This window comes from Psammomys obesus, unplaced genomic scaffold (assembly GCF_907164565.1).
Source record: "Psammomys obesus unplaced genomic scaffold, mPsaObe1.curated_primary_1811, whole genome shotgun sequence".
NCBI lineage: Eukaryota > Metazoa > Chordata > Mammalia > Rodentia > Muridae > Psammomys > Psammomys obesus.
This window is the reverse complement of record NW_026596120.1, coordinates 12,778,171-12,797,525: the sequence shown is the minus strand read 5'-3', so window position 1 is coordinate 12,797,525 and position 19,355 is coordinate 12,778,171. Positions and strand designations below refer to the sequence as shown.

General features: G+C 50.3%; 1 protein-coding gene across 1 annotated transcript in view; it reads right to left on the bottom strand.

Annotated features, from left to right (window-relative positions):
• Rab6b (RAB6B, member RAS oncogene family) overlaps nt 1-19,355 on the bottom strand; it is a 61,646-nt gene that overhangs the window by 18,224 nt on the left and 24,067 nt on the right. The window contains exon 2 of the mRNA XM_055629854.1: nt 16,875-16,933. Within this exon, the coding sequence (XP_055485829.1) occupies nt 16,875-16,933 (59 nt within the window). The remainder of the gene's footprint in view (nt 1-16,874; nt 16,934-19,355) is intronic.

Sequence of the window (19,355 nt, the reverse complement as noted above, 5' to 3'; positions counted from 1 at the left end):
CCTCCTCTACTCCCTACTCTCCCTTCAACACACACCTTTTTCCTCTTTGTGTTGGTTAGGTTTTTTGGTTTGTTTGTTTTTGTCAACTTGGTATGAACTAGAGTCACCTGGGAGGAGGGAATCTCAACGACCTCCCCCAGACTAGACTGGCCTGCGGACATGTTTTGGGGGGAGGGGCATTTTCTTGATTCATGGCTGATGTGGGAAGGCCCAGCCCACTGTGGGTGATGTTTTCTCTGGGAATGTGGTCCTAAGTGCTGTAAGAAAGCAGGCTGAGCAAGCCAGGAGGAGAACGACAGTAAGCAATGGTCCTCCATTGCAGTGCATCAGCTCCTGCCTCCAGGTTCCTGCCTGAGTTCTTGGCTGACTTCCGTTAGTGACGGACTATGACGGGACTATGACGTAGAAGCATAAGCCAAATAAACCTTTTCCTACCAAGTTGGTTCTGGTTGACATTTTTATCACAGCAACCAAAAACAAACTACGTTCAATACTCTCTCCTTCCAGACTGTGGCTATAGCATAACCAGCAGCCTTATGCTCCTGATCTTCACCATGATGACGGTAAGCCCTTCTCAGACTGAACCAACACAAGTCCTTTCTTTCTTGTTGCTGCTTCCCAGGTATCTGGTCCCAGGAATTCAAAAAGTGTCAAATGCCATCTCATTCTAGAATGAATGTGCAACTCACTCCACAACTCAAGAGCTCTACACACACACCCTACAGAGGCATCCCAATCTGGTCATGACTGTGGGAATAAGAAGACAAGAGTGGCTCACGTCCTGTGACCTTGCCAGTCCTTTCAGAGCTGGAAGAATCCATGCTGAAAAGCTGGCATCACTAGCTCAGCTATGCAGTATCCTGTCCAGCATAGCATGGAGGCCAAGTCTAAAACCGATGCGTGTTTTCAGACAAGGCCTCATTCCCAAGAGAGCGCACATTTTCATCTCAGTGAGTGGACTGACAGCTCCATGTTTACTCAGAACCTTAAGAAGTGTGCCAAGCAGGTGTAAATTCCAACTTCTCCATGTGCCACCGGGGGCACCAGACTCCTTTAGTGAGACCCCTGAACCAAAACCAGATGCCTGGGCTCAGGGTCAGAGCATTCCCTAATACAGAATTAGAAAAATGCAGTTGAGCTTGTGGCTGCCCCAGTGGAAGGCCATGTTTCCCAGCATCCTCGGCTGCAGGGTGGCTGAGTTCTGATCTAAAGATGTGAAGGTGATGACCATCTGAGGTGAATCCTTTGTGGGTTGGTGCACGCCACCCGGCCCCTTTCCCACTGCTTGGGAGGCAGACTGGTGGGGAGGGTGATAATGGCTCACCAGAGCCGACTCCCTGACTGTGAAGAGGCACCTCGTCAGCACTTGGCCTGCCTACACCTGCCCTTCTGTGCAAGAGAGACTTCATTTTCTATTTTGTTCAAGCCGCTTCTGTCCACGCAGCGGAACTAACCTTAATCAACAGAGTGAAGGGCCGTGGAAAATCATATCCCCCAAAGGTCGGCACCTGGGTGGTGACAGGGATGTTACTCATAATAACTGTGAAGGTGACAATCCTTTTTCCCTCCTTGAGCGCCCATGTAAGACACTTCGCTGCTTTGGAGCGGAGAGAGGTCATCAGATAACAACAAGGCGTCGTGCCACTGGATCAAGCCACAGCAATGCACAGCCCAGTGGTTTCCATCATCGCAGACACTCGCTGGACTACATACTGTGTCTCTATTAAGCCTCACAGCAACAGCCTGGCCAAAGAGATGGCAATGAGAAAAATCAACGCTGAGAGGGACCAAGCTCTCTCCCACTCCGCCTGATCTTCAAGCTACTATGTAAGAGCAGGCCCTAATCTTGTAGCTGTCACTCTCTAAGACCTGCTCTGGCCACTTATTAAGAATCTGAACCTAGAGGTTCACGCTTTGAATGCTTGCTCTCCGGCTGGCGGCGGCGGCGTTAACTTGGAAGGCCGTGGAACCTCTCCGAATGGGGTCTGCCTGGTGGAAGTAGTTGGGTAGGGGTGGGCTTTGAAGATTACACACAGACTCTGCCCCCCTCCTTCCTGAGAAGCCTCAGCGATGTGGGGTGCCACTGCCGCATACTGCTATTGCTGGAATAGACTTGAAGCCTTCTGAAAAACATAGGAAAAATACGTCTTTCTTCCTTTAGGTTGTTTCTACTGGAACAATGCAGAAGTAACAAGTACAGAACTTTGCCCCAGCCAAGGGGCAACATTCCTATAGGTGATCTGACTGGGTGGTTTATAAGCCTTTGAAACTGGCTTGCGAGAAGAATTTGGAAGAGTCTAAAGATGTGGACTCTGAGGCTCTAGACTCAGCACTTTGGTGAGAACTTGGGGGGATCGGAATGCTGGCAAGAATCACATGCCGGCAGAGACTCTAGTCATGGGGTCTCAGGTAGGGACAAGGACCTGACTTCAATTTGGACTCTAGAGGCCACTGATAAAGAATTTTATTTACATTCTACCCATTACCTGGAATTTTAAGTGGGGTGGATTTCAAACGGAATGGAGAAAATGCAAGGCAGCTTGGTGTTCAGCCTGCGGCATGGTTGTACTCAGCTCCTTAATTTAACTAGGTTTATGGCTGAGACTCAGGAGCAAAATGAAGAGAAGCATTTTTAAGATGTAGGACTGGTCCCTGAGACGAAGGTGAAGATGTTTGAGGCTGTGGATGCGGGAGGTTGTAGGCAAGGCAGGGTACTGCTGGTAAAGTCATCAGCATCTTGAGGAGCCACACAGCTGACACTGGGGACAGCAGAACAGGCGCCCTGAGAACCTGTCCCCATCCTCCGAAGGCTCCAGGGTGTAAAACAACTGGAGACTCGCCTGAAACAGTTTCCTGCGAAAGGAGACTGCGTTTTGAAGAGTCGCCGGGGTGTCTGATGGAAAAGGGTCACCGAAGGAAATGGTCTTCTGGGTTCTGATTTCAGCCACTGGGGTACTCAAGAGGTCAAGGCAGCCATGATCTAAGCTGGCAGCAGACTTTGGGCTTCTCCACCTGCTGCTGTTTTTCAGGTGGGCAGAAAGCAAGAGCAGAAAGCAGAAAGGGACCACAGAGACTTCCACCTAGGTTTTTAAAGCACGCCTTAAAGTGAGACTGAACAACGTGCCCCAGATTCTGGACCTGGAGCTACAAGATTTAATGTTTTCCCTGCTGGGTGCTGGTACTGCTTTTGTCTAACCTTGAAAGCATTCTTCTTACTTTACAGGGGCCTGCAACTGAGAGGCCGTTTCGAGTCTCAGGAGAGACTCAGACTTAGGACTTAGACTTTTGGTCAACACTGAGACTAGGAGGCCTCCTGAGGTTGGAATGAATGTGTCTTTGTATTACAAGATGGCCATGAGCCTCTGGCAACCAGGATGGGATATTACAGCATCTCTCACAGGCTTAGGTTTTGAATATCTGTTTCCCCAGCTGGTGGTACTACTTGGAGAGGGTTTGGGACCTCTGGGAGGTAGTGGAGACAGGACACTTAGGTGGGTGTTTGGCATGTACACTGGGTCACACGTGGTCCTTGCTCTCTCTGCTTCATGGCCTGCTGTGATGTGAGGGGCGGCCACCATGTGCTGGCACAGCCTCGAACTCTGCCGTGCGCTCCCTGCCACGAAGGGCTGGATTCTTCTGAAACTGTGAGTCAAAATAAATCTTTCGTTCCGTAAATCACTTCTGTCAGGTAACTTGATTGCAAAAACATAAGAAAAAAAAATAGAATTCTCCAACCAGCCAGGCCGCTTAGCTACTGCCTACTTTCTCAGAGCGAGCATGACGGCGACAAGGTGCAGGTGTCGCCTCTGGGTGTCTGAGCCATCATTTCTCTTGGACTCCTATTTCAAAGTTTTGCCTTTGTTAATAGCTGAGCAGACCGTATCAGACTATTCTGACTTATAGAAAAATTCAAGAAATGACAACCTGTAAGCACTGGAGAGTGACCACGAACTGGTGAGTGACGGAGGGATTACAGTCTCTGGGGGAAGCAAAGAGAACTGGGCAGAACCTGCATTTTAAGTCATGGTGCCCATAAAACTAGACAAGGTATGTAAGGAAGAAATCTGAATCATAATCGGGGGGGGGACCTCAACAGGAATAGACCCCCAGATGATACAAGGAGGTATGCTTCAAAAGAAAAGGGAAAAAACAAAATGAAACAGAAATACATGTGTAGATGAGTTTCAACAAATCTGAGGACACTCTGAATATCAAGACAGGGATGGGGAAAGGCAGAGACAACAGACTACACGGTGCTGTCTCTTGCAGTGTTACCTGGCCCTGTCTCCATCCCCTTCTTACCACCACTTCCTAGTTCAGACTGACCTTCTCACGCGAGTAACCTCAACAGCATCGTCCCTAGCCTCGCTGTCTGCAACACTCATAGGTGATCTTTATGCAACGGGCGAGGTTATTTTTCTGAGTTTAAAACTAGGAACGTTAGGGGTGTGGAGAGGTGGCTCCACAGTTAGGAGCACTCACTGCTCTTGCAGAGGACCCAGGTTCAGTTCCTAGCACCCATAGGGTGCTCTTCTTCCAGAGGATCTAATGTCCTCCTGACTCCATTCCTCCCTGCTGCTCTAAGGAAAGTCTAAAAGCTTGCGGCTGACTGTTCAGGGCCCACCGCTGGCTTTTCGTGGCCTCATATTCCTCTTCCAAAGATTGACTTCATACCAAGGAATAGTGCTGTTTTGAATTCACATGTTACTTTGCCTTTATTTATTTAATTTATTTTGTACGTGTTTGTGCATCCGTGCATGCGTGCATGCATGCCATGGATTTTGTGTGGAGGTCACAGGACAATTTGCAGGAGCTGGTTCTCTCCTTCCACCATGTGTGTCTGGGGATTGAACTCAGGTCATCAGGCTTCGCAGCAAGCATCTTTACCCACTGAGTCAGCTTGCAGGCCCCTCCGTTGGCACTTTGTGTGTCTCTTTTCAGATGCTGTCTCTCCCATGACATGCTCCTCTATGGCCAGTGTTTCTTCAGAATTTGAGATGCTTCTCCTCTGCAAATCACATTCTGAGCTCTCAGGCCGGCACAAAGATTATTCAATACTTTCTCTGCCAAACTGGAAAGGTCTAGGACTGACTAATCTCTGCCACTGGTCAATGATATGGGAATTGTCAGCATATGGTCTGCTGATCACGCACTTTAGCTTTTAAACATTGAGATTCCTAGCTGGTGGTGGCGGTGCACGCTTTTAACCCCAGCACTCTGGAGGCAGAGGCAGTTGGATCTCCATGAGTTTGAGGCTAGCCTGGTCTACAGAGTGAGTTCCAGGACAGCCAAGACTACACACAGAGAAACTCTGTCTCGAAAAACCCAAAAAGAACAGAGATTCCTGAACCTACTCAGGTAGGCACAAACATAGGCTCTGGTGTCAATCTGGGAATCTGAACTTCAGACAAGCTCTCAGATCGTTCGCGTGCTCAGTGACATGTGTAAATGACTATTCTGTGCTGTGATCCAGGCCTGAGGAGGCTGTGAACTCCAGGGGCCACAGATTGAAAATGGGGGGTGAGGGAGAGGGGATGACACTAGTTGTGGAGTTGTGATGCACAGGGGAAAAAAAAAATCAGGTTCACTCAGAAGCAAGGACACACGAGCTGGGCAGCGGAGTTGGGATCTGAATCTAGGTCTCCATGATATCAAAGTCTCTGCTACGGGCTATTGAGCTATACTTCTGCTTCCAGAAGTCCATTTCCGAAGCTGTCGCTGTGCCTTGAAGCTGTCACTGCCTTTCCCTGGTGTCACATTCTGTCTGGCTCCCTACTGTCAGACAGTGGTAATCACTGCCATAACAGCTCAGCAGAGCCCACTTAAGAGGGAGTTCATTTGCATTTTAATAGAAGTAAATAAAGCAAGCCCTCAAATACAGAAGGGAAAGGGCTTGAAAGACAGACTTGCCTGGGTCTCCATGACCAGAACATTTCTAGCTCCTGGGCACTGTCTATTTTCTAGGCACAAGTCACAGCTGCTGGCCCCACACCACTGTCAGCTGGAGCCTGTCTCTCCCAGGAAGTCCAGGCTTCTCAGAAAAGGTGGCCTTGGTCTTCCCTGGGTAGCTTCTTTGTGGCAGATAGTGTCGATAATTAACAATCAAGCCACTTCACTCTTGAGTGCCTACTGTGTGTTGTATGAACCCCTGATCCCTGCCCCTAAAGAGCTCCCGACTTTGTGGAGAGGGTGCTCACAAAAATTGTCAGTCACAGCGAGGAAGGGCGAGCGCAGAAGGGCTCTGAGGGTCCAGAGCAGCAGGACGCTTGCTTGGTGTCTTATGGAAATGCAGAGTGAATATGTAAGCTCTTAGTGCACAGAGCCTTTCCAGTAGGCAGAGGCTTGGGAGAAGTGGAGGATGGGAGGTTTGGGGAGACACACCCCAGAGGGAGTAAGGGGAATTCTGGTTGTCATCATGCCAGAGTTGTCTAACCCTCCTGACGATTACTATTACTAACTCTGAACCGACTGGAACAAACAGATGAGTGAAGGCACAGGGAAGTGCAGGCAAAAGCTAGAATGAGTCAGCACTCACCTAAAGAGGCGCACTGAGTGAGTTTCTTATTGCTTTATGACTTCTCACCAGTGGTGGCGCCAGCTGCAGTCGAGGGGTAAAGAAACCCACAGTCACACTGACTGGAAACTTAGAGGGCAGAATGCAAAGCCACCACAGCTGACAAGAAGTTTAGAAAATCCTAGACATAGGAAAGCCATAGAAACAGGTCTGTGAAGTCTGCATATAAACGCTGTCCAACTCTGAATGGCCCCAGAAGACCCCAAGCAACCTGCTTGAGGTCGGAAACAAGACAGAACAAACACAAGTCCAGACAGACATGTCGTTGCTGCCCGGCACGGAAGGACAGAGCCGAGAATCAGGGTCCATACAACTGTGGAAACAAAGAACCAGCAGTGCTCAGTGCCGCAGAGCGTTCAGGCACAAAACGTGCGTGCATGCTACAATCCCAGGCGAGTAGACCGATGAGGCGAGAGGAAAATGTAAGCCATCCATGAGAAAAATAAATAAATGAAGATCAGTCGAGTTGGTTCAAGACGTTAAAAGCAGGAAGAAATATTTTAAAACAGCCAATATTATCACGCTGAAATACAGAAAGAAAATTATGTTCATAATAAAGACACAGATTTGGACCAGCACGATGGCTCAGCAGGTAAAGGTGCCTGCCACCATGCCTGACCACCTCGGTTTGATCCGGGAACCCCCATGGTAGGAAAGGGGAAAACCAACTCTATAAGTTGTCCTCTGATGTCCACACAGGTTCCATGGCATGCAACACACTCACGGGCACACACACACACACACACACACACACACACACACACACACACGCGCTCGCTCGCTCGCTCGCGCACAATTTTTTGAAAATCAGAATCAGATCAATGAGTACCAAACAAAAGATAAACTCTTGAGGGCAGTGGAAGGAAAATGACACGATGGTACCCAAGGGCACAGCAACAGGGATGACAATGACAACAGATAGCAAGTAGAGTTGGAATTTCAAATCCAGAAGAAATGTCCTTCAAGTGCAGACAAACTAAAGACATTTTTAAATGGATGGGAGCAAAGAGTCCATGTTAAAAAGAAGTTCCTCAGCCTGTAAGGAACCGATGTTAATAGGAACTGGGGATCCTCTGGAAGGACCAAGGGGGACATGAGAGGGTCACTACACAGTCACGGGTAAAGGTAGGGGAGGGTTGTAGATGACAGCATCCTGAAATATGAAGCCACCATTTCTTCAGAAATGGAGACTGGTTGGGGCCAATGGCTGGTGTAGCGACTTCAGAAGAGGAATGGTGAAGCCAGGGAACTGGATGAGGTGAGAACTCAGAAGGACTTCCTAAATAGTCGGCCCTCTAGAAACCATTCTGGTTAGCAGATGGGACAAATGCAAGAGAGACGCACAGAAATTTGTTGCGCATGTCTGGAATATGGGGAAGGGGAAAGAGTAGGCTCCAGAGTGAGGGACACGTGTGGGTGACACTTGAGGACAGGTTGGACTTGGTGGATGTTGAGAGGTACAGAGAGGCTGCATGGCGAAGTGTGAAAGGGCTCTTATTCTCCTGTGTCAGTTGTCTGGGAGGCTTATTGCCTCTGCTAACATAGGCCTAGTCCTGGAAGCTTCCAGCCTCCTACAATCTAACTTAGGTCTAGAATGTTTTCAGCCTCTGAGATTTACTGCTTAATAAGCTCACCTTTTTTTGTTCTTTCTGAGCTCTGGGCTGGCTGGTTCAACTCAGCTGTTCTGGCTCAAACCCCTCTACCAACTGACTTAGTGAATCTGGCTTTTCTCTTGGCCTCTGAATTGCTCTGCTTAGTATCAAATTAATTTCAGCAATTTTTCCCAATTTGGCTCCTTCTCATTCTCTGGCTTGTTTTATCTTCACCCGTGTTTAGCTTGTTCTCATTCAACCTCTTTCTCTAAAACTCTCCTTGTAAAACTGCCTCCTCTCTCTCTGCATTGCCATTAAGTAGCTTCCCTTTTCTCTCTCTTTTTGTGAGAGTTGGGTGTATCCTATCCTGTCAAATCTTTCTCTGATTCATCACTTTCTTGTGCTACTCAATTAAACATCACTTTCAAACATGGGTGCTTCCTTCTACAAACTAATAGTTAACTTCATTGTTTGGGATTAAAGGCATGTACCACCATGCCTGGACCTAAGCTTTTCTTTACCTGAAACTTGAGCTATACCAGGCTGGCCTCGAACTCAGATCTGCATGCCTATCTTCTGGACTAAAGGCTTGTTTGTGTTCCAGCCAGATCACACAGACCTAGAAGGTTTTTGGATGTGCTTTCTTGCCAGAACAACCGTGTTCTGAATTAAAATTCCTCTCTAGTGGAGGCAAGGTTTTAACAAGTGGAGTGGCTTACGTGTGTGAAAACACATCTTTGCTCATCAGGTGATGAACCAGAGGTTCGGAGAAGAGACTTTTCCAGAGTGTCATAGTGAGCTAGCATCTTCTCCGCTGCTAGCACATGGGTGAGGACATAAAGACGAGCTTTGTGGGCTGTGTGATGGCTAAGTTTGTTGACTCCTTAGTGTATACACTTGGATCACTGCAACCAAAACACCCAACAGAAGCAAGAACTCAACAATGGGCGGACTTTCTCCCGGCTTACAGTTTCCAAGAGCTCAGTCCACAGTTGCTGGGCCCCACCTGGTTGGGCAGGATATCGTGGTAGTAGCAGAACGTGGCTAAAGCTGCTCATGTCACAGCAGCCGGGGAAGCAGAGAGCAATACAGGAAGTAGGGGTTGGGTACAGTCTTCAAAGGCCTGCCCCCAGGGACTTACCTCTACCAGACAGAACCCCACCACTTAAAGATGCCTCTCAAAATAGTGCCACAGGCTGGGGATCAATGGGGGCTCTGTCCTGATCAATGGAGCAACCTTTTGATGGGTTCGTAAGACAGGGCATTATTAGAAAACAGTAAGGAGTACGAGATGGGGCTAGTTGGAGGAAGGCAGTCACTAGGTGTGTGTCCTTTCCCAGGCCCCTGCTTATATGTCTCCTCTCTCTCTCTCTCTCTTTCTCTCTCTCTCTGCTGCTTGGCCACCATGTTGTCTAAGTGGAGAGCCATGGAGCTAGATCCAGACTGACGGGCATTCCCAGAGGGCATGAGCTGGCATGACCAGAGCCCAGCAAGTTGGGCTCCTGGGCTCTGTCTGACAGCACTGTTTAATTGCTATTCAGTGTGGCCCTAACAGGCTCTGGCCTGTGTCACCTCAGAGGCCACGTGGGGACCATGGCCCTCAGACGTTTGTCCACACACTACAAAATGGTTGCTGGCAGGAAGTGAGACAAACAGACAGGCAGCACGCTTTGGAGGCTTTGTGAAGTCAGAAGCTCAGACTGCCACGTGAGGAGTCTCTGCCTCGATGCTCACACTACCAGCCAGCCACTCTACCTGCCAAGTCACGTACGTCTCCGTAGGCGGGCCCCAGGAACCCTCAATATTAGCGACTTTTCCGTGGCTGAGACAGAACACCTGACAGGAAGAACTCAACGGAGGAAGGTTCTACTTTGGCTGCTGGGGGCTACGGTCCATCCTGGTGGTAAGACCAGCTCCGCTCATGGCAGGTGGGAGTGTGAGGCTGTTTCCACCACAGTGGATCAGGAAGCGGAGAGCTCATGCCGGAACTGGAGCCAGGCCACAGTGCGTGCTGCCTTCCCCACAGAGACCCACCTCCTTGCTAGGTCCCACCTCTTCCTGAAGCATCCCCATCTGCTGGAGACCAAGCATTCAAACACACGGGCCTGTGGGCGCTGCGGGTTTGTTCACGTGGTAGGCAACATCTGATCACAACGCAAACTTCAAAGCTTCGTCTAGTTACAAGAACCACGAGAGTTTCCTTTCAATTCCCCGTGGCCACCAGGAAACTCAGGCTCAAATGCAGAGCGCCAAGCAGTGTTTCTGCCACACTTAGCCTGGTAACTTCACTCACGGAGCTTTTTGTTTGTTTTGTTTTGTTTTCACACTGCTCTGAGGCCAAGGTGATGAGGAGCCCTCACAGGTTCTCTGGAGAGGGAGCACGCTCAGGGTGTGCCTATCAGAACCACTCAGGACAGAGAAGCTGCTATGCCACTGGTAACAGGTCATGTGTCTAGTGGGCACCAGTGTGATTTTCATGGTTGTTACTGTGTTTGCTTGTATTGAGAAATGATCCGTTATATCTCCTGCTCTCAAGCTGGCCTTTAACTTGTTGCCGAGGATGGCTTTGAACTTCTCATCCTCCTGTTCCTACCTCCCAGGGATTACAGGTGTGTGCCCTCATGTCCCATACTGAGGACCCAAGGTTTAGACTGGACTCCACAAACTGAGCTAAGGAGTCTGAATCGCTTCCCTAGGCCTCAACCAGGTCATCTCTCAAATGAAGACACCAGGGTTCTCTTTAAGGACTGTTGGATCAAATGAGTTAGACTCTGTGAGGGCACTTTATTCTGTTCTACGCTACATAAATGAAAATGAGCAATTGCTACCAGCAACCAATTGACCCAGGGCCTTCCAAGCAAACCCGCAGAGCCAAGCCATGGAGACTGTCCAGTGTCTGTCTGTGTGTGTGATGTGGCCCTCAGAGTCTATGCTCAGGATGAAGGTGAAGTGTGAGCTAGTACTCTGGAGAAACAATTCCTTCCCCTGCCTCTAGTGGCTCATTAGAGGCTCTGTTAGGTCCTGCACTGGAGAAAAAGGAACTGAATTTTTCCTCATCCACCGAACTGCCCTCCCCCTAGGAACCTCAGCTCTCATCTTTATCAACATCCCAAAGAACTGGTGTCTCCAGGGCTTCAGCAAGGTGGATCTGAGAAGAGGCAACGCCCCTCTTCCACTGTATGGTCTAGGAGCTTTCCTGCTCATTGTTTAATCTTGTGAGGTATAGAATAAATCATTTCTGATGGCAGCTGCTCCACAGGGGGTGGAATAGCAAGACAGGCAACAACAGACCTGTGCTTGGGGAGTCTCCCGCCAGCCTAGAAACCCCCGTGATCCTCTGGAAAGGCTGTGCCTACTCTGCCTGTATTTCCAGATGTGTCTCCGGTGAAGAAGGCTACGGTGTACTGTATTGTGATACACACGAACTCCCCCACCCCCGCCAAACCTGGCAATGCTAATTTATTCCTTTGCGATTGTAAGCAGCACAGCCTGTGAAAAATGGCAGCTGCTTTATTTTTACACATGCAAGGAATATTAACAAGCACAGATTTCTTCCCCCCAACCCCCGTTTATCTTCCTCGGAGTGTGGTACTAAACAGTATCAACAGGGGTTCAAATAACGGCGTGTTTCGTGCATTCCTCTGCACAGAACTTCCACTGGCACAGACATCTCCAAGCAAGATGTTCCCTATGGCACTTGTTGAAATCTTCTTGGCTCTGTGCATTTATTATGAAATATAATTTTGCATCCACATTCTGACAAGATACAGCAATAAAGTCTACTGAGGAAATCTGCATGGCAATTTGCATAAATTGACTCCAGCATTTCTTCTGGGGAAGAGAATGAAAAGGCAAGTTGTGTGTATCTTCTCTGAGCCTTGGCCAGGCCTGAGCCCAGGGCTGGAGAGAAGCAGCCTTGAATGGCAGAAAGCAGCTGGGCATGACAAGCCCTTGACAATGGCTCTGCTGTTCTCTCTTTGCATAACCAACCATCAGATGAAAGTATCTGGGTAAAGTCATGCAAATTGACATGCAAATGAGCCTGGTAAACCTAGAGATTCAGACCTGTAAGTAGGTGCTTTGTTGGGGAGGATCCCACAGCCTTTGGGAAACATCCTGAGCCAGGTCACTGCCAATCAAGGCCAGTTAGTGCCCCGGAGGAGGCGATGCTGGTTCCCAAGGTCACAGGTCACAAGGTCACTTGGCCTTTCACTGTCACAATCCGGTGGTTACTTTCCTCCCTATAAAGAATGGCTGGCGGTCTGTAATTAGATATATGACTATGTGTACATTTTATTGGCTCTGTTCCTCAGAACGCTAACACAGAAAGCAGCTAGCCACCCTGTCCCTGGGTGGTCATGGCGCTCTCGCATCACAACAAATTTCACATCTGTCGTCCAAGTCCTCGCCTGTTTACCCCTCCTCTGCTGCATCCCTGGCTGAGCCCGTGAGCAATGGCGAAAGGGGTGGGCGTTAGTGGTGGGGTCCCTTGGGTGTGTGGGCCCAGACAAGCCAGGGATGGATGGCTGCTGGGGGTGGGCAGAGAGGCTTCCTGGAGAAACGAGTGGGGCTCATGGGAGATGAGGAGAATTCGATGCCGCCGCAATGGAGGGGGCAGTGAGTGCATGCAGAAGTAGGGCAGGTATTCGGGGGTGCCCAGGTTTCCAGCAAAGACTGAGGCGTAGGGATTGTGTGTGTGTATGTATGTGCGTGTGTATGCATGTGTGTGTGCTTGTATGCATGTGTTTATGTACATGTGTATACGTATATGTGTGTATGCATTTGTGTATGTGTACCTGTGTGCACGCATGTTCATAGTATGTTGTGGTATGTGTGTATGTGCATGCATGTGTGCCTGTGTGTGTGTGTGCCTGTGTGTGCCTGTGTGTGTGTGTGTGTACTCACCTTGAAGAGGAAGCAAAGCTTGTCAGATAAGAGGCCAGTTACTGACTGTGTCAGGGAGAAGTCTCTGTGGCCACAGAGAGGGCACACAGTCAGGAAAAGGCAGGACACAGGAATACAATCCTGTGAGGTGTCTAGAGACTCCTCCCCAGTGTCGAGATGCATGCTGCATCCCCCTCAAGGGCCCAGAGGAGTGTCCACACCAATCCATGACCCTTCGGCCATACCTACTCAGACCTGGGAAGAGGAAGGCCAGATGGGACTCTAGCAGCCCTACAACAAAGCCGTGTAAGGCCACCAGGAGCTGCCCGAGGCAGGGGGAGATTCCGCCCTAGCATCTCTAAAAACAGCACAGCCCTCTTGTATTTGTTTAACTCTCAGGCCCCCAGGAAAGTGATGACAAAACACACTCCTTTTGTTTGAAGCTACTCAGTTTGTGGTAATTTGTTATGGCAGCTCCAAGAAGTGAGTATGGGAAGCCTTAGGGCAGAACAGACTGGCAAGGCTTGAGGATCAGCTGCAGGCAAGAGACCTCAGGAGATCTGAGCCTGCAGAAAGGACCAGAGCTTCCTAAGAACCCCCTTCAGGGTCTGAAACACTTTCCCACCACAGAAGCTGTCCTCTGAGACCAGCCCATTAGATCTGCTGTTCTCTAACTTGTACCCTGGTGTGAATTCTAGGCGGGGCTACTCACTCTCAGACTTAAGTTCGGTCTCATCATGATTCAGTTTTGTGAAATGCTGAGCCCTGAGCTCCCGGCCATGCCCTAATAGTTTGCAGCGAGAGGCCCCACAAGGCGTTGATTTTCTAACCTTAGACAGCAGTCCTCCAGAAGACCACACCTCCTGTTATCAGGGCTCTTCCACACAGCTGACCCTCCTAAGGCCTACAGGGCTTTCTTGTGTGTGTGTGTGTGTGTGTGTGTGTGTGTGTGTGTGTGTGTGTGTATAAAATTGCCAGGTAAACAGAGGAAGAAGATGTACTCCTCAATGGTCCCCGGGGCTGGCAAAGCGGCAGCTCACCTGGACTCACAGACAGAATCTTCTGAGAAACCCAGAGGAAGACTCCCAACCTCCCATACTCAGGGCCTTATTGTGGCCCTTCAGGGCCTCTTGCACAAGCTCAGCTCCAGACCAGGGTGGAACTGGCTGAGAGTGGGCCCTCGCCCTATGTGCCCTGAGGAAGGTGGGCCAGGCTCTTTGGCTAGGCTGCTTTCTTCTGCTGCCTTTCAACAGACCATACACCACACCACACAACTATCTATTGTCAGAACGAATGAATGGTAGGAGAGTTCGGGGGCCTGGAGACATGGGTGGGAAGGAGGGAGCACTGTCATGGGAACTGAGTGGATCTAGACTCTGCCATGCTGTAGTGGTTACTGCAACAGGGAGGAAATCGGTGGGAGGGTGACTGGCATGGCCACTGTGCAGTAGGGCAACCTTCGAGGAAGTAAACTTTATCCCCTAGAGCCCCTGGGGGCTTTGTCCACTTCCCATACACCTCTGCTGCTATGCTAAGAAAAACAAAATAACAAAGTATGTCCTCTTCTGTCTCCAGGGGATTCATGAAAACAGATGTGTGCGCATGTGTGTGCGCGAGTGCGTGTGCATGTGAGAGTGTGTGTGTGTGTGTGTGTGTGTGTGTATGCTTGTAAAGTGGAGCCCAGCCTCTCATTACTACTCTAAAAGGCTTATGAAAAGGACTTCCACCTGAATCTGCAAAACACCAAAGCAAAACAATTCTGTCTTGCATGGGGAGAGCAGGGTTTGTTCCGTGAACCCTCTCAAATCGGCATGACATGGAGCTGGAAGGCTCTCAGTCCGATGGCACCAATGAACTAGAAGCAAGCAGCCACTACCGTGCCAGTGGGCATCTGCGACACCATCTGTGGCCAGGCCTTGTACAGTGATGGCTCCGGCAAGATCCTGGGCTTGGCACATCCCAAAACACAGGTGAAAAACCAGAAGGGCAGAGGAGTAGCCCTAGATTTGAGGGGCCTACCTAGCCTTAGGGACAACATGCTACCGGCAAAAGGCCATGGAGGAGCTCATGCGAGTGGCAGGGCCTCTGTACTCAGGGCAAACACTTGGCCCAAGCTTTGAGCATTGAAAGAATTTTTGGAGCAGAGCACAGCAGAGCAGGGTGGGGAGAATGCCAGGAGCCAGGGCTCAGGCTGTGCCAGTGCCACCACAGAGGGAGTAAAGGCTGACTTGAGTGACAAGGGGTTGGCAATGACAGTGACGGCAGGGAGCATGGGAGGCAAATTTTCAAAGGTGACCTGTCGACTACTGTTAAAAATGTCAGTGTGTCTTTCAATGTGATGTCAACAGAAAAGAGGAAGAAGAAGAAGAAGAAGAAGAAGAAGAAGAAGAAGAAGAAGAAGAAGAAGAAGGAGAAGGAGAAGGAGAAGGAGAAGGAGAAGGAGAAGGAGAAGGAGAAATAATCAAGTAGTAGCCAGGTGTGGTGCAGGCAGAAAGATCTAGAGGTCAAGGTCATCCTTAGCTACTCAGAAGATCTAAGGCCAGCTGGAGCCACATGAGTCTGTTGCGCATGTGCACGGGCGCACACACACAGAACACAAAGGAAGGCTTTAGGAAGGGAGCCTGTTAGGGTGGCCACACCTCTGCCCACAGTGATACCAAAATGATGCAAAGTCCTGGCTAGGGGGAGGACGTAACAGCACGGTCAACACCAATGTCCCGAAGCCCTGTGCCTTCGCACCACTGAGACACACCCAGTGGCTCCTGCCCTTCCCCACAAAAATCAATCCCTCTGGAGTCCACATGATAAAGGATTTCAGTCCACCCATTGCAGAGTGGAGCTATGGGAACGTGGGGGAAACTACAGGGGGTCCCTGGAGGGCATCTGAGACAAGGGTGACTGATCCAGGGCTAGGACACACTGACAAGAAAACAGAACTGCGAGCAGAGTGAGCTGTTCCCCACCCAGCAGTGGGGAGCCACGTCCTGGCACAGCTGCCCCAGCGAAGCTATAAATACTTGTCCTTGACAATGTGATGACAAAGGGAGTCCGCGTTCAAACACACGCTGTATTTGCTCTCTGCAGACTGAAACCCCTCGGGGCTGGGGAAAGGTCCCTGAAAAGTTCTGCCGAGAGCACTCTCCTGTCTAAACAGCCCAGTGCTGTTTGAAATCACACCCCCTACCCCACTTTTCCAAGTAATGCCTACTAACATGTCTGGGAACCCTTATCCCACAGGGCTCACAGCCTAGAGAAATGAATTGGAGAACTAACTATCTATATCCTAAGGGGGGAGGGGAACAATACTTTAAAAATAATGTAAGAGTAGTTGAAATGTCCAAGTGTTACAACTTTGGCAAAACGCTTTCTGTGTGAGGAAAGCTCACTTGCATAACCCCCTCCACCACCACTGATGCCAAACAGATATGTCTCTGCCCACCTTGAATTCGGTTTAGGGTCACCTACAGGTCTGTGTCTGAGCCCAGACCACCATTCCTAAACCAGGATCTACCAAGGTCCTTACGTCCAGTCTCCTGACCACACAGGGCATTGCAATGGTTCCAACCTGCCTGCAAAGAGCAAGAGATCCCCTCTCTGCTTTTAGGGTTTTTTTTCCCTAAAACACAAGTTTCCTTTCCAATGTCTGAGATCCTTTCCTGCAGTATCCTTCAAAGCAGGAAGACGCCTTGGAAACCTGAGGTTGCCGCACTCTCATCTCCACAATCCCTGCAGGCAGGCTGGCAGCGGTCCCCAGGCAGGTGCCACAGGCAGAGACGGGAAGCAGGGGAGGGGGAGGGTGGAGCGTGGGAATCGGGGGCTCTCACCTGGTATGTGTTGTCGAAGCTGTCGTACATGAACCTCGTGATCAGGGACGTCTTTCCGACTGCAAGGCAAAAAAAGGAGAGAGAGGTTCAGCTGGAAGATGAGCCCGACTGCCAGGGTCTTGCAAACACACCCACTAGGAACAGAGAAGGAAAAAGGCCCCAAGTCAAGGCGCCAGGGGTCTTCACCAGTGCTCTAAGGGCACACTTGTCAGATGCGAGGCTGCCATGGAGAAGGAGGTCCACCCCTTTCCCAGTGTCTACCCCTCGAGTCCAGGTCTGCCCTGGACCTGGGCACCGGTTGACATGAGATGCTCACAGGGTACTGTTCTCACAGCCGCCTGTGTTCCCCTGGACTTCACCATGGGTCATCTGCAGCAGTGAAGGCAGCAGTGTTTCTGAGTGTCTCTCAAGGGCATGCCTGTTCCCCATGGAGTGTACCTGACTGTCCAGCTCAACACTGGGTCTTTAGCATCCCTAGATCCCACTGTGTAAATGACAAGAGGATTTCAAAACACTTCGACAGCTGCAGGCTTACCCACACGCCGGCAAACTCCCTAAACGGGACAGAAATGTCCCCAAATGAAAACTGCTAGTACTGGCTGAAAAGCCAAGGGTCTCTTGGGAGACCCATAAATGCTGCTAATTTCCCAAACTGCAGGCATTGACTTGTGACACAAGCCCGTGTTGGTCCCCTGGGACATGGCAGTGACAGGGATGCCAACTGCTGGGCTTCTAGCCATCTGGGGGGGGGGGGATAACACAGGAACATCTGTTAAGTCACTACATGAAAAACTTCTCTCCTCTGCCCCTCTGGGACTCTGCCACAGTCTGGAGAGGTTCAGAAGGGAACTTCAGGAGATTCCAGACAGGGAAGGCAGAGGTCCCTAAGGCCACCAGGTCTCCACATCCAGCAGGCCATCCCAGGCTGGGCCTGATGGAATAGCTAGTCACTGCCTGGGCAGGGCAGGGTGGGGCAGGGCAACCCAATGGGATCCTGGGACTCAAAGGCTCTTTGCTTGGGTCTGAACCTACTATGTACAGTAACAAATGAGTGCTATCGTTCCTGACAGCCAGCACCAGCCAAAGAGAGGTAGTCATCTGCCCAGCAACTTCTGATAGACTAGGTTTTCGGCGCGGCCAAAAGACACCAAGTCTGACCCAGCTGAGGTCAAATCCCACTGGGACACATTTTTTTAGCCACTGTCACTCCTCTGGACCTCAGTTCTTCCTTATGACATATCAAAGATGTCAGAGGATGTTATAAGAAGTAGTGTAATAAAGGAAAAGGTACATGGGAAATGCTGAGCAGTAGGAGGTGTCAGGTCACTTAAGATAGCCGAGGTACGTTTCAGAAATGACACGTGAGAAAAACAAAGCCCCAGAGCTAAGGCTGAATAAGGAAAACACTGATTCCTCCTCGTGGGTGGAGATGCTGCATGCTTGGATTGGATTTTGGGGGTAACAGGAGTATCTTTGCTTTCCCTAAGCCCTAGTCACTACACCCCGAGCCTGGATTAATGAGGTGGTGGCTCCCTTGGTGGCTCGGGATGGGGCTCAGTCCTAACACCACAGGACTGGGGCCCAGAGACAGTCCAACCTCCAGGGAAGGGATGAAGGCCAGAGAATGAGCTCACATGCACAACACTCAACCTGCTCTGTGTATATGACAAAATCCACGGCTGCATGGTGCCTCTGGGGTTGTGAACACACAGATGTACCTTGAGTGTGGCCAGGCTGTGATTCTGTGGGGAGAGGGCACAGCCATGCTGTAGCAGAACACTGGTAGAGCTCACTGATTGGCGAGGCTGGCTAGCTCCAGGGATCCTCCTGTCTCTGTGCCCCTCCACCCCCATCCCGGAGCTGTGATTACAGATGTGCAGCACCACCACAACCAGCTTTTAATGTGGGTGCTAGGGAGCTCTCTCTCCACTGCCCCTCACCCCTGCTGCTGCAATCTTAAGTGTGCTTTCCTGAGTGTCTGTTGTTGAACCTGAGGGGCACTGGGGGAACCCCTGGATTTACAATTAGTTGGTCAGAAGTATAAATGTCTTGGGGACCCCTAAACATTTTCCGGTGTCTCCACTTGAAGACAGTTCCTGGCACACCTCATCCTTCCCCGGGGTCACCATGTTTTCCGTAGCATTTGTCTCTGCTCTTTATTTCTGATCAATTTGTTTTGTCTCAGCCCCACCTGGGCCAAGTATAGCACTGCAGGGTCTCTGCCCTGACCCTGGCTTCTGAAGTCCCTAGGCTCACCAGTCTGTAGGGGACTGGACAGTCTTGCTCTGGACACAACGCATGACAAATGCTACCAGACACCAGAAACTGCAGAGAAAGGCCCCCTCCATAGCTGTCTCCTGGGATGTCCAGGAGGTCTTAGCAGAGTAAGAGGCATTCCCCCTGTCCACCCACACTGGTCCCTACCATGGCATCTCATGAAAGAACCCCGTGGCTTGTGCTTGGGGTGTTCTCAGACAAGCT